Source organism: Leptinotarsa decemlineata, unplaced genomic scaffold (assembly GCF_025532065.1).
Source record: "Leptinotarsa decemlineata unplaced genomic scaffold, Ldec_3_MD MMD2_tig00000505_RagTag_RagTag, whole genome shotgun sequence".
Taxonomy (NCBI): Eukaryota; Metazoa; Arthropoda; class Insecta; order Coleoptera; family Chrysomelidae; genus Leptinotarsa; species Leptinotarsa decemlineata.
This window is the reverse complement of record NW_027412549.1, coordinates 14351795-14367902: the sequence shown is the minus strand read 5'-3', so window position 1 is coordinate 14367902 and position 16108 is coordinate 14351795. Positions and strand designations below refer to the sequence as shown.

The 16108-nt window shown below is 32.0% G+C and overlaps 2 protein-coding genes across 2 annotated transcripts in view; one reads left to right on the top strand and one right to left on the bottom strand.

Moving 5' to 3' along the window:
- The window catches only part of plx (PTB_TBC1D1_like and TBC domain-containing protein plx), a 160813-nt gene that overhangs the window by 81874 nt on the left and 62831 nt on the right, over positions 1-16108 (bottom strand). The gene's annotated exons all lie outside the window — the stretch shown is intronic.
- LOC111504736 (cilia- and flagella-associated protein 61) overlaps positions 445-16108 on the top strand; it is a 56531-nt gene continuing 40867 nt past the window's right edge. The window contains exons 1-6 of the mRNA XM_074174026.1: positions 445-682; positions 3515-3852; positions 7002-7276; positions 7362-7492; positions 12944-13212; positions 15721-16019. Coding sequence (XP_074030127.1) covers positions 495-682; positions 3515-3852; positions 7002-7276; positions 7362-7492; positions 12944-13212; positions 15721-16019 — 1500 coding nt within the window. The 5' untranslated portion in view covers positions 445-494. The remainder of the gene's footprint in view (positions 683-3514; positions 3853-7001; positions 7277-7361; positions 7493-12943; positions 13213-15720; positions 16020-16108) is intronic.

Genomic DNA, 16108 nt, shown 5'->3' with positions numbered 1-16108 from the left:
TATTTACCGAATCAAACGCCTTAGCCAAGTCAAATGATATTGAAACTACGTACTTCCCCTTATCGATTTCATTGTAAATAAACTCGAATTTTCTAGCAATAGCAGTCTCAACTGATCTAGCTTTTCTAAAACCATGTGGATGATCGGTTAGAATCTTATATTTTTAGAGAAACGCAATAATTCTATTTGCTACTATTTTTTCAATAACTTTAGATGGAATACTCAGTAATGATATTTGGCGATAGTTATCTATATCTTCATGTGAGCCATTTTTATGAATAGGAATAACTTTGGCTGTTTTGAAGACACTCGGAAACACGCCTTTCATTATAGAGTGATTCATAAGATTCAATAGAATTTCAGATATAGATGGAATGACATATTTCAGAACTTTTATTCTTATATCGTCTAGGCCTATTATCAAGTAACGTGTCAGATTATTTATATAAGTTTTCTGGCGCTGTCATATTTGACATAAGTGATTTAACCGAATTATGTCTTCAAAAAGTTCAAGTTCCAGCAAAAAAGTCATCAAATCATACACCTCCAGTAAAAAATCGGTGGTACTGTCACCAAAAAATGTTATACGACTCAATATTCACCATACCAGATTATTGGAAAAACTAATAGATCCGAAGCAAACGCCTTCATTGTTTGGAGAGATACGATTAGATGAAATTTTGTGAGTACATTTTTTGCCTCGTCAAAAGAAAATACATAATACACAATATTTATTTAAAAAATAAGCCAGCCTAGTGAATATAATAAATTATTCACCACGTCTGGGGAAGTGTCTGAGGGCATATACACATTGTTCCACCCAGTTGTTTTCTGATAAATGTTCAACATAAAAGCTGCCAATCGTACTAAAAATCAGCGCTGATGAGAAAAAAAATAGTTTTCTATGGAGAAAGCGTAAAAAACAAGGTGGAACCGTGTGTGAAATTGGTGTGTTAAAAGAAAGGTTTTGCCATCTACTTCTTCATCTTCATACAAACAATATGGGAATGTATCAATCTCATCTCCATAAGCGAGGATTTGTCTATTCCTGAGAAATACATGCCGATAACACGAATAAATTCGTGTTATCGGTTGTTAACGAACATCTTAAACAAACGAATACTCACCTTAGTTGACCATGAATTCGAACGGATATATGAGCAGAGAGGGTCGAAGAGAGGAGTCGCTGGATGTAAAAAACCCTTCTCATCGATAGATGCGTAACGCAGAACTCAACACAGTATAATCGTAACCTTTCTATGGCCTAAGGCATTTGATACAACATCGCATGAGCTCATTTTGTATTTGCTCAGATGCTTTGCGGTACCCGACAAAATAATGAGCTGCCTTGAACAACTGATGCCAATCTGGAGGACTTCACTATAACATCTAGTCAAGTCAGAGTCCGAACAGGGTGGGTAACTTCAGAAGGGGCGTATTTCAGGGAGGTTCCCACAGTCCCCTTCTATTCTGCGTCTCACTATTAATCCAGTCATTTAAGCTTAAATTAGGTAAGAATCTCGGAATTCGAGATACCCAACTGTAAGTCTAAATACTTGTATATTGACACCCTTAAAGTTGTCTCATAACCTACATATGGTAGGGTGTAAGCAACTATTGAATTTCAAGGTCAAAGGTCAGAAAAATCGGTGTTTTGCTCTTTTTTTGGAAATATCTCATTTCCTATGGGTTTTTTGCTATTTGTATTTATTTTCAATATTGTAGAATATAAAATTTTCTACAAATTTTGTAAAATAAAATTTTTATACGGTGAACCGTTTTCGAGATAGAGGGCGGAGAGCGCGCGGTCACAGCATCACTTCAGGTCAACCGGTGCCTCCGGTCGAAAACGCGCCATATATAGTTGATGAACTATCGATAAATCAATGATTATAAATATTTGTCAATTTTTATTAACAATTATATTATATTTCATCATTTTCTTCATGCATTAAATCTATATCTATACAATAATACAAAATTCTTATCAAATCGAAATAACAAAGATAAGTTCATTAATATGTTAATTGAAAAATTACAAGCTGCAAATATTACTACTAAACAAGCCAGAGATGATGCATATGTTCTTATTGTTGAAACTGCAATTGAAGATTCAAAGTCTAAAAAAACTGCAGTTATAATAGGACAAGATATTGATTTACTTGTCATTTTAATTGGGCCTACACTGTCTTACGAACAAGAAATTTTCTTCAAAAAAGTTGGGAAAGGAAATGTAAAAACGGAGATATACTCGACTAAAAGTTTTGATAATTATCCTCATTCTAAAAAACATATTTTATTTCTGCACGCATTAAGTGGCTGTGACACAACTTTTGCGCTTTTTAAAAAGGGAAAAAAACATTTTTAAAAGTTTTTGAGAAACTGACAAATTTGGATGAACTAGCTGCAGCATTTGAGGAAGAAAATTGTTCGGCCCAGAGATTATTAGAGAGTGGAACTCAAACCTTATTGGCAGTCTATAATGCTCCGAAATCTGTGAAAAATCTCGATCATCTTCGTTATATGCATTACGTCAAGTCTACAAAACTTAATAAACCTGTGCAGCTTTCAAATATTCCACCAACAATTATATTTAGCAAAAATAACCTGAAATGAAATAATAGTGAAATAAAATACAAGTAAAATTAAAAAGATTGATCAAAAACTAAAGAAATACAAATAAATATAAATAAAATAAAAAAGTTAAGAGATTCCGAGCCACGTCAGTTCACGACGTTTCGATTGTTATTATCTACAGTCGTCTTCGGGTGATGACTGTCAATCGTTTTAATTTTACTTGTATTTCATTTCACTATTATTTCATTTCATATATATAATTGTTATAATATAATTGTCATTTTCAGCTATTTATTTTAAATTCTTCTTTTTCAGTTGTTTCCGGGATTTCAAATAATTTTATATAGTAGACAATGGAAGTCCGAATTAGTGAAATTCATCATGAAACATTGTCAATCACTTTTCAAACAAACTCTTTTTTCCACTTAGATTTATCCCGTGCAGGAAGCAAATACCAATCAGGACAATTCTCTGTAAAAAATGATGATAATAACAATATTAATGATAAAAATAATAATATACGTCATAATTTGATGATTCAAGAAGTCAAACAATGAAAAAAAATAAAATCTGAATACAGTTCTTCGGTCCATATTCTTGGGTAATGATTTTAATACTTTAGAGATTTTCAATTACATGTCGTTAATGACCCTGCTGCATGAAGAGTTCAACGAACCGAATATGACTTATAATGACGAGATAAACATCATTTATTACTGTGACGTACTCAGGATGTCCTACTGGGAGAGGCAAATATAAGAATCTCAATGTTGAACAATCCATGTGCATCATATTAACAACGGTCAAATGTCTATTTTTCTTCAGCATATTTAATGCTCTACAACAGTATTACATTAATTTCCTCCATATAACACCAGATTCGGAAAGAAAATATTGTCGAAAAACGAAATGCTCTAGTTTTCAATCTTGGTTTCAGAACGAAATGCTACTTAGCTCTGGGAGTACAAGATGAAGACGGAAAGCTTGCCGGTGCTTTGATTTTATATCCATATCCAAATATACCAGCTATTCCACAATGGGAATGGGATCATTGGATATTCAACATTTATGGATTGAGTGAAACGAATAACAGGAACACCCTTTGGATACATCTTCTACTGTGGGATCCTGCATTCTACTTCGTATTTCTGAGACCGCTGCTCCAACATGTATTCAATATACAGAATTCCATGGAATATTGCATATTGGTTATACCACCCGGGCATCAAAGAACCGATTTTGTGTGTAATTTAGGAAATGCAGTGTTGCCAAAAGGTATTGAATTGCTTCATCATCCGAGCAAAACGAGCATCATCTCAAAGATGTGATATATACTTTTTCTAATGGTACCAAACTGCAAATCAATCAATCCTCTCGATGATCCAACTTTCTTCCATTTCCTTTGATCGTTCCTCACATGTTTTCTCTAATAAAAACGAGTATATAAATTTACTTAAATATCTTTCTGAAACAGTAACAGTAAAAAGTAACAGAGTACCAGAAAAAAGATAAATCAGAACTGAAACTTGAAAGAAAAATCCGGAACATTTGTTCGTTGATATTTTTGAAAACATTCGGTAGATCGTTGAAAAACTTGATTTTACCCAATATTTGTTTTCATTTTCATTAATATCAGATTGCCTGAATATCTTGTCAAATGATGGTTGTGTTGGTCACCATTGATTTTGAAAGTCAGATTTCAATGTTTGAGCCTATTTTTGACCAACTGAATGGAAGTACATAATTTGAATTTATGTGAGGATGACAAATTTAACATTTCTTTTATTTATACATGTGGATTGTATGCTCCTTGTAGTTCAACTTGAATATACTTCTTTCTGATTCTGAATGAAATTCCAAAAATGGGAGCTATTTTTTCATTATAAATTGATGGATGTAGCCGTTACTACGTGGTAGGAAATCATGATGAAGAAAAGAGAAATGAAACTTTCTATGTTGTTTACCACTTTTATTTGCAACTAATGTTACTGCAGTTTCATCCTACAAGGACATTTCTAAACTTATACGATGAACTAATAATGATTCATTACATTAGTCATTAATTATACAGCGTGACTCACGGTCGATGGTAGGTTAGACGTTTTAGGAAAACGCAAGGCATGATTTTTCTGAAAATTTCACCTCTCACATTTCCTTACCTGTTCTATCGATCTAAAATATTTTCAGCATTGCGGTGTTGCCACTTCTATCAAAAAGTCCTAGCAACTATATTTTTTCAAATGGAACACCCCGTATAATAATACATTTTTGAAATCGCTCTAGTATTTTAATACTTTTTTGTCAATAATGTCCTATACCTATCTCTATCTGTTTTCGAGATAAAAAATAAATTGTGCTAAATATGGTCCAAAACATAGCTTTAATTGAAATTAAGTACATCAGTACTCTCAATTCATGAAAAGTTGATATTTTGATGATAGTTTGGACAAACTCGAAATATTTAAATAACACCAAGAAATCGACTCCATATCATACAGGGCGTGCTAAAATTACTATTATTTCCATTGTGCATAAAAATAGTCGAAAGTTCATTTTTTCAAATGAAACTCCCTGTATATTACTCGATAAATTGAAAGATGGTGAAAAATGTTTCAAGATGATACATCATGCCCCTATACCTGAATCGTCAAGTTTTCTCAATAAAGTCGCTTCTTCTAGTAACATAATTTTTTTTTTAGAATTTGGATTTAGGTAGCAGTGGAATTATCAAGCTTAAAGCAGTTCGGTTACTTTTATAAGTAATTTACAAAGAGTTATCGACGGTGTTTCGAATCATCTTCCGAAATGAATGCAAATATCGATTATTCAAACGAAGTTCTTATGAAATTATTTATTATACACATGAACAAAGTGATCAAATCATTGTCAGAACGTGTAAAAAATTCAACCAAATCTATCCTGAATTAACACCAATGAACGAGAGGAAGTTTATAAGGTTACAAAATAATTTCCTTAACTATGGCTCAAAGTTTCCAGGAAACAACTGTACCAAAAATCAGTCATTTCTAGGTGAAAAGTAAGATTTTGTGGGCTAAAACATGTGAAAGTACAGACAATAACAGAATAGGATGATTCAAAATAACAAAATTGTAAACAAAATATCACATTTTCACAATAAATGCTGAAAATGTTGTCCATTACTTTCTAAACACTTTAAAATGTTTTTTTGTACGCGACTTGTGGTTGCTTTTTCAATTTCCTGGGGATCCAATCTTCCTGTGTATGAATCGAAAGGGATTCATAAAAATGCATTCTACGTTCGAAGTCTTCTGCTTTTAGAGCTTGAACTTTGGTAAATTTATACGGATGCATTCCGTGAATTTTCAAAATTCATTGTACTGAAGCATGTGATACACCTAAATCTTTTTCTGCACTGCGAATGGAAGCTTCTGGATATGCATAAAAATATGCCAAAACGTTAACAGCATTGTCCTCATTTGAAATAACAGGTTTTGGTAATGTTGAAGGCGCTTTTAACATGGAGCCATAGTTGAGGAAATTATTTTGTAATCTTACAAACTTCCTCTCGTTCATTGGTGTTAATTCAGGATACATTTCGTTGAATTTTCTACAAGTTCTGGCAATGATTTGATCACACTGTCCGTGTATAATAAATAATTTCATAAGAACTTCGTTTGAATAATCGATATTTGCATTCATTTTGGAAGATGATTCGAAACACCGTCGATAACTATTTGTAAATTACTTATAAAAGTAACCGAACTGCTATAAGCTTGATAATTCCACTGCTACCTAAATCCAAATTCTAAAAAAAAAGTCGCTTCTAGAAGAAGCGACTTTATTGAGAAAACTTGATGATTTAGGTATAGGGACATGATATATCATCTTGAAGCATTTTTCACCATCTTTCAATTTACCGAGTAATATACAGGGGGTTTCATTTGAAAAAATGAACTTTTGACTACTTTTATGCACAATCGAAATAATAGTAATTTTAGCACGCCCTGTATGATGTGGAGTCGATTTGTTGGTGTTATTTGAATATTTTGAGTTTGTCCAAGCTATCGTCAAAATATCAACTTTTCATGAATTGAGAGTACTGATGTACTTAATTCCAATTAAGGCTATGTTTTGGACCATATTTAGCACAATTTATTTTTTATCTCGAAAACAGATAGAGATAGGTATAGGACATTATTAACAAAAAAGTATTAAAATACCAGAGCGATACGGGGTGTTCCATTTAAAAAAATAAAGTTGCTAGGACTTTTTGATGGAAGTGGCAGCGCCGCGATGCTGAAAATATTTTAGATCGATAGAACAGGTAAGAAAATGTGAGAGGTGAAATTTTCGGAAAAATCATGCTTTGCGTTTTCCAGAAACGTCTAACCTACCATCGACCGTGAGTCACGCTGTTTAAAATTATAAAATAACATTTTCAGATTATCCGAAACAGAAAACTTGCCAATATTTGTACATGTTCTGTCGTAAGGATTTCATGGTGAAATATAAAATAAGGAGAGCTGTCGAAGAAGATAACGATGATCTTGTACCACTGATACATACTCATTCGAAAAAATTAAAAGACTGCTATGGTAGTTACTACATTGCCGAAATTCTTACCAGACACAAAGATATGGGCAGACAAATCATAGTAGCAGAATATCAAGGAACTGCCGTTTCAGTCCTGTGTTTGAATTCATCAGTGAATTATAAGGTAATAATGAATGAAAATGGAAATTGATTATCCGTTCAATTAAAAAATCACCATTCCATTATTAACAGATATTTCTTTCATACAGGTTCTCAATGATGAATTTGAATTGTCACCATATAATGGTTTCAAAAAACCTCACCCAGATGACTTTATAGATTTATCCTTGGAAGATATACGACAGAGTCTGGAAAAACTCCATTCCAAAGTGGAAGACGAGTACGTATATAATAAAATAGTAATAGTGTTATGGAATTGATAGATATCATTCGAACAATTCGTTTTACGAATTGTTTGAATGAAATCTATTGCAGCCTTTGCAATTCCATCGACATGATTGTGCCAAGACATATTGGTTTCCATTTTAATCCCCAACAAATTCATCGAAGCAGAAAGCGGAATTATCAGTACAGGATCACGCGGCAAAATCACTACGTTCATAGCGTAGTTAATCAAACTAAATTTTTTACATACATTTATGAGTAGGGGAATACATTCATGACAGGTTTCCAGTCAAAAAGTGGCAGCCAATATTTTTATTTAAAAAAGTCAAGCTGCTAAAATACTTCATGGAGCAAGAGCTGAATCGATCCCTCTACGAAACCTATCATCATTTTCCAACTAGCAATTTCGTATTTTATAATAGTTTCTCCCAGAAATGTTTTCAATGTGTTTATAAAACTGCTATGAATAGGAAATTGGAACCGTTTTATAAAATATTATAGTTATTATCAATATTTCGTAAGGCCTTTTACAAGCCCTACAAAACAGTTTTATAAACATTTTGGTAGTTACTATAAAATTTGTCTAACACTCTTAAAGAATAGTTTTGTGAACACTTCCCTAAAACTAAACTACTAAAAAACTCTTATAAAACTGTCTTCTGATTATTTTATAGGTATCGCTTAAATATGTTTCAAAAGTACAGTAAGCTTACTGTACTTACTGTAATCAGAAGACAGTTTTATAAGAGTTTTTTAGTAGTTCCAAGTAGGCGTTATAAAATGTAATACAGCCGAAAACGATAACATTAAAGTAAAAAAGTGTTCAACATGTTTTCTCGAAGACGCAAGACGTAATTTTGTATTGGACACTGGGAAAATATAATTGATATTGATATGTCACCAACTGAAAACTAAGAAATAGAGAGTTTGAAGCCATTTTAAAATTTCACTTTTGCACTTATAAAACTATTTAAGACATTGTTTGTGTTTCAAAGATTGATATTTTTACTGCAAATGAAATTTTATTGACAAATATATAGCCTATTATTAGCAAAATTTAAGCGCGCCACTCATTTATAAATGTTTTCGGTAAAATTATTAATTATACAAAAATGCACTCTGTCGACGTATTAATATTCTAGTCTCAAACTTAACTCACTTTATTCTAAATAATATAATGTTATGATATTTATGTACTTTTCAGCTGTAAATATCACTATATGTGCGGTATTTCATATTTTCATCTCATCTAATTTCAGTATCCCAGATCGCTATCATTTAAAATGGCGTCGTTCTATAAAGTAAATTGGTATCAGTAGCAAACATTTCAACGTATTTTGGCTACTATGTTACCCCTATAAAACTATTAAGAAACACTTAGTTCTGGGAGTGATGGTATTGCGGCAGAGTCGGACTACTTTTAAAGTTGTAGGTTTCTACAAAAGTGCTTGTATGAATAAAGGATTTCTCACATACAGTTTGGATAAATATTATCTGTCGGGATGGTTTGGATAAAAAGTTTCTTTCATCGATTATAAAGGCTAAACGACGGATTTCAACCATTATGATAACCTTTTCCTGTTTTTCGCAAAAAAAATTGAAGCACTAGGTTAGGTGGGATAGTTTTGAATGTTTTTTTTAGTATTTCTAATATACAGGGCTACTTAAAGCTTCCAGAATTTTTTTTTTATGGAACACCAAGCCATTTCTTCGTCTATTTGAAGCACCTCGAACTGAATCTAAAACTATTATATACCTCCCAATAAATGTTCAAAATGACCGCCATTGAGTTATTATTTATTTTCATTTATATATTCGGGATACAAACAGAAAAATCCACTACAGTATCCACACAATGGAATTATTATCAAATTGAAAGTATAACATATATATATATATATATATATATATATATATATATATATATATATATATATATATATATGCATATATATGCATATCATAGTATCTAAAATTATTGATGAATTATTAAATTTACTTATGGGGTACCTATACTCAATAAAAATCAAATATTTAGAAGTTGCTGAAGAATTAATTTCCACCACGATATCGATGGTATCCCACTTGAATAACTAAACAAAAATATTCTTACTAAACATAACTAAAATTTTGAAGAATTTTTCAAAGCTGTGATTGGGAATCGATGTCAGCTGGTTGTTCTTAAATGCTGCATTTTATTCTTGGTGACAGCAAATATAAATTAGCAAAAGCAATTTGATTTTATAACAATTATATTAGTGGTTTTTAATTGTAGTTAATATACCATACTATAAAATAGTTGGGAAATTATCATTGAAGTGACAATATGGTAATGAAAATAAAATGGTATTTAAAAGTATTCCAATAAATAATAATAAAATTTCATTAAAGCTACAGGAAACAGTTATAAAATAAGCTTGAAATAGTTTTATAACTATCATAAAAATCTCGCAGAAAAATGTTATAAAACTGCCACATAACAATTTACTTTTATAAGAAAATAAGTTTTATAAGTTAGTTGCAAAAACGTTTCTGTGATAATTTCCTGACTATTTTATAATGGTTTTTAATTTCATTTCATAAACGTTTCTATGACAAATTTATAAAACACTTTTATTGCCTACAACTGTATTGTGTTCACCGATCATTTAATATAATCAATTAGCATTTTAGAAGTAATTATAAAATACTAATAAAATGAAACTGTTGCAACACCATGGAATTATAAAGCAACTTTGATGGTTGGGAATTGGAAGTATCGTCTACAGCTTGAGAAACGGTTTTGATGCAGATTCTGTGAAACATCTTCTTCCTTACTAATTAGTAAACAGTTGTCCCAAAAATCTTGCGGAGAAAATTGGATTAGAGAATTTAGGAAATACTTGCTACATGAGAAGCATTTTACAAGTGTTGTTCATTAACGATGAAATGAAACAAGAATATTTCCTACTTATTCACCAAAATCAAGCACCTGTTCATGTAGCTGCAGTTTCCTAAGAATGTATCATTTTTCCCACCGACCGATTTCCTGGAGTCTTTGAAGTCCACTAGATCACTGGTATCTCTTTTTCGCATTGTTCACCATCGCTATTGGAATCACTACACTGAAAAAAGTCTGCGTTGTTATTACACTCGTTATTACTATTAGTACTAGTCCAAGGACCCTCATTTTAAACAGGCAACAAAAATTTTAAGTAATCTTAAATATCGAATCTCAACACTCAAATCGTGATCAGTTCCTGTATTGAACACGACGGCGATAACCATCGCCGCATTTCCGATTTCTATTCGTCACCGTAACATGACTTTAAATTTAATTTTATGTCTCTTCAGCCAATCGCAAAACTCGGTTAGTAAAAATTATCCAATACGAAAGGCCAAGTCTACAGCCCACGTGGACTAGTTTGCTGCCCGTTAATTTCTATGTGTTGGTTTTTTTGGCCTTTGAGAGTACTGCCAACTTTAAGAGTGCACAATATCGTTTACTTCGACGATACAATAAACCAACTCGTCCTCTTGAGCAAAGTAGGGCACAGGGCTTTCTTCATTCAGAAAGTTATGATAGTTATAATAATAATAACTTTATTCACAACGTATACAGATTAGAGTACAATTAAAACAAAATATGTGAACAAAGTGTTAGAAGTTATAAAAAATATGTAAGTACATAAATATTTGTATAAAAATATGTATGGCCTTCATGGAGTAGAAACTACAAAACATTTTATTAATTTTGTGAATTTGGTGTTATAGTTAAGCAAATTATATTTCAGCTTGAGATAAAATAGGCTAATTAAATACAGACAAACAAAAAGTAAGAAAAATAGATAAAACCTTAGACAAATATTACACGTTCTATAAGAATAAAATATCAATGTACAATTAGATAAAATCTTAGGCAATATGGATAAAATTATGCTACTTACAATACAGTATGATACAATTTGGGATAAATTTGACTATGACTAATTTATTTCACTCTAACAGATTTTTTAAAAAGTGTCTATTTTTTTCGAGAATGTGTTTTCTAATTTGTTTTTTGAATATCAGTTTGGAATAAGAATTGTTTATTTTGTAAGGTACGGTGTTATATAATTTAGTTGCCATGAAAAAAGTCTTTGGTCAAACCATTTTTTGAGCAAGTGGAAATCTGTTTCTACGTTCTTTTTCAAATCAAGCCAAGTATCTGCCTCATAGAATATCGCAGTATCGTCTGCGTATCCAATTATTTTCCCAACGCTGCCCAAATTGAATAATTCATTTAGATATAAATTGAAAAGCAGAGGACCCAGTACCGTACCTTGTGGGACTCCACAACTTGCATTCTATTTCGAAGATAGCTTTCAAAAAGCGTTTGGCAGTTCCCTCTGATACCATTATTTTCTAAAGTTTGTAGGAGTAGTTGATGATCAACAGTATCGAAAGCCTTCGTTAGGTCCATAAATAGACATAAAAAAGGTTTTCCTTTCTCCAAGGATTTATGTATCAATTTTGTCAGTTCAAGAATCGCGTCTTCGGTTGAGGTATTTTCTTTGAAGCCAAATTGTCTATCTGAAAGCAATTCGTATTTGGTTATAAATGAGTTCATTCTTTTCTTCAGCAATTTTTCGAAAATATTTGATAGATAGGTGATAAGCGAGATTGGTCTAAAATTTGTGATTTCAGTTTTATCTCCTTTTTTATGGATAGAAGTCACTACTGCAGTTTTAAATGAGTCGGGCCACACACCAAGTAAGATACATTTATTAATAATAAAAACTAAAGGATCTAGTATATAATGTGATATTGATTTTAGCAGTTCTGCTTTGATTTCGTATTTCCCTACCGCCTTTTTGTTTTTAAGGTCGCAGATTAAAGCGTTTACTTCATTTTTATCAGTTAGGCTTAAGACAAAGAGTTTGGTAAAATGTTTGGATGAAAAAAGAGGCTATCATTTTTGACTATTTTATTTGCCAATTTCTTTACAATATCTACGAAATTATCGTTGAATTCATTGGATATGTCTTTGTTGTTTGTTAAGAGTACTCCCTGATCATTTTTTATTGGTCCAATTGTGGTTGATTTAGGTTTAGTGCCGGTGATTTCTTTCACAATATTCCATAGTTGTTTGGTATCTTGTTTTTTGTATTCCATTCTGTTCTTATAATAATTTTGCTTGGTGGTTTTCATCAAATTGGTGACTTTGTTATGGCCTGATACATTTAAAACTAGTAATAAAAATAAAGTTGTGGCAATTTATTTATGACTTCAAGTAAGCCCAATAATACAATTTTGCGTTTTACGAAATAACTCGACATTCTGGTATTTTTTAAGTATTTTTTAGTTTTGTGAACACCCAAATACATAGAAATCCGTTGAAAACATCCAGACAGCTTTTTTCTTGCAGACTTGTGGTATAAACATTCCAATTCTGATTCATACCTCAAACCTTCTCATTTCATTACAGAATTCTAGAAATAATAGACCAGCGATCTTGCCAATTCGGATCAAGAAGTTCCGAAGACGAGTTGTTGGTTCACATATCAGGCAGTGAGTCGGACCAGTTCTCTCTGGTGTTTACATCTGCCTCCATGTTTCTATTCCAAGACGATGAAGAGAAAGAAGCGATTCCATCTAGTTTGGGATCAGATGAGGATAGTCAGGGTTTGCTCAGCCAATATCTTGAATTGCATGACAAAGATCCTCGGCTGATCGAGTTGGACTGGGTTTCGGGATGTGAGTTGCACTTATATCATGAAATAAGGATTTTCTATAAAATTTGTCACGTTAAGTCCCATAAATACTTAGTATTTCATTAATTCACCCGATGATATTATGACGTACTCTTTCTATTTTCTCATTTCAGTAAGAAAATATCAGGTGAAAATGATCAGTTTGAGTTTGCGGAGGCGCAGTTTAAAATTCCATTTTTATAGGAACTCAATTAAATGTATTGGAAAATGATCTCCAAATTAACTGGTATCTTTTGGACGCCATCTACAGTAAACTACAGAAATATTGTACTTCCTTTTCATTACTCACCACTGCATATCAACTCATTTGCACTTACATGATTTCTCTGAAATTTACAAAAAATCAAGTACTAAAGTTGTGAGCTATGCAGATGATTCCAATCTCACCTCAACTTGGAAAAATCCATTTCAAATAGCATTTCTATAGCATCCACATATTTCAATACCAACAAGTTATTGTTAAACACATCTAAAACAGACTGCATTTTGTTTAAAACTGTTCACATGAATATTTCTATTCCGGAGTATTTTCAGCTCAGTAGTGAAAGACTAAATATTTCAATGAGTACAAAACTGTTAGGAATTTATATAGATGATAAACTGAATTATGAGGTACATATTGACTATCTTGCAAAAAAACTAGCAAATAAGTGTTATGCAATTCGAGTGTTGAGACGTCACCTGAAAATCGATGCACTGAAAACGGCATATTATGGGACTGTTTATCCTCTGGTGAAATATGGAATATTAGTATAGAGAGGGAGTACACAACTGGAACGTATTTTCATAATGCAGAAACGTATATTGAAAACAATGTACAATATGAATTACACAGATACTTATCGTGGTACCTTCAAGGGTAACAAAATGCTCACTGTATATGCTATATATATATATATATATATATATATATATATATATATATATATATATATATATATATATATATATATATATATATATGTGTGTACTTCTTGTAAACGAGAACAAATCGAATTTTGAAGATGACAAATATAGACATGAGTATTCCACCCGACAGAAATCCAATTATATTGTTCCTAAACATAGATTGAAAAACACAGAGCATGGGCCGCATTACGCATCAATTAAATTCTACAACCATTTACCCTTGATTATCAAAGAAGATCGGACAAAACAAATTTTTAAAAAACGTGTTTTCGATCTGTTGTGTGACATTGAGCCATATCCATCACAAGAATTCATGGACAAATAACCATTTTCAGTCTATATCAAATTTAAGCTTCCTAGTAACTTCAATATTACATTCTACTCATCAATCTTTATCTGTGATATTTACTTATTTGTTCGTGTCATTTTCATATACGTATTGTATTTACCTATACCACGTGCTTTTATTTATTTTAATATTAACTGTCATTTGTATTGTAAATGTAATCATTTTTATGACTTGAGTTTTATCAATTGTTTGAATTGAAAGCTTCAATAAATCTATCTTTCTATCTATCTACATAGGAGGCACCCCAATAAAACAATGAATAAGGTTCACCTGTTTGTTTAAATATATACAAAAAAATATCAGAGAGTCGGAAGATTCAGAAAAAATACTGAAGGTTCTATACTTTTCATCCGTTTCCTTCATAGGAATATTTATCGACGTGGTTAATAACAAAATGTAGGGGCTCACCCCAGGATTTAATGCATTAAACCCGAACCGAAACGGAGAATCTCAGGGTTTTATTATTTAAGGGGGTGAAGCTGGCGAAGTAAATGAGAAACACTGTAATAACCTCTTTTATTATTTATAACAGTTTTCAAAATTCGCAGTTTCAGCCCCACATTATTTTTTTTTTTCGAAAATGTGCATTTTCGAAAAGTTGTTACTTTTTTCCTGTCAAAAATTTCTTGTTTCTATGAGAACATTTCCTACGCACTTTTTATGTAGAATTCAATGAGAGTTTAGATGAGATATCAATAGTTATTGATGGAAAACTATTTTTGTAATGAAACACCATATATATTCCTGCATATTTCAATAGAGCTTAAAATTACTTATCCCAACAACAACAATAACAATTTATGCTATATTTACTACCAGTAAATGAAACTCCAAAAATAATAATAATAATGATAAAGAACAAACAATGAAATATATTTCCTCAGAGAAGGTGTTCGAACTGTTTAACAGCTTCTCCTATACACATGCGACACCTTTTCTGAATGGTATTTGCCGAATTAATTATTTCAATGGGAGTGAGACAAGCCAAAATTTGCATCACTGCCGCTTCCAATTCGTATCTAGAATTGATCGGCAATTTGAAAATAAGATCTTTCAACCTTCTCCCAGAGGTAAGTCCATAGGCGTTAGGTCCTGTGGCCTGGCCGGCCACAAGTTGGGTCCTATCTTATCCAATTATTACCAGAATCTGCAGCCAAAAATCCAGGAAGTCCAGGGACGCCCTGTATAAGTATTATAGTGAATATTTAATCATTACTTTTTCTCTATTGCCAGATTCTTCTTCAAGAGGAAAGATTCAGAAGATTCCGGAATTCAACGGAGAACCCAACGCTTTCGCTTTAGAAATAGCGGCAACGCTACCAGAACATGAATATGGACTCATAATGCTCTACGAAGCAGCTTTCGAATGCTTTCCCGGAAGAGAGTACTGTGTCATGTCGATACCGTCGACTACACCTATAAACAAGCTCTACAAATACTTCACCAGAGTCATCCCAAGGCCCACCGGAAGCTTTCCATACGAACTATATGTGATGCATGAAAAAGCAGTCTTGGGCAATGTTACTGTCGAGGTATATTTTTATTGTACTTATATAATTTCAGTCATGGTAATCTTATCCCCGTGACTTCTTCAATTCAATTTTGATATCTAATACCCGGA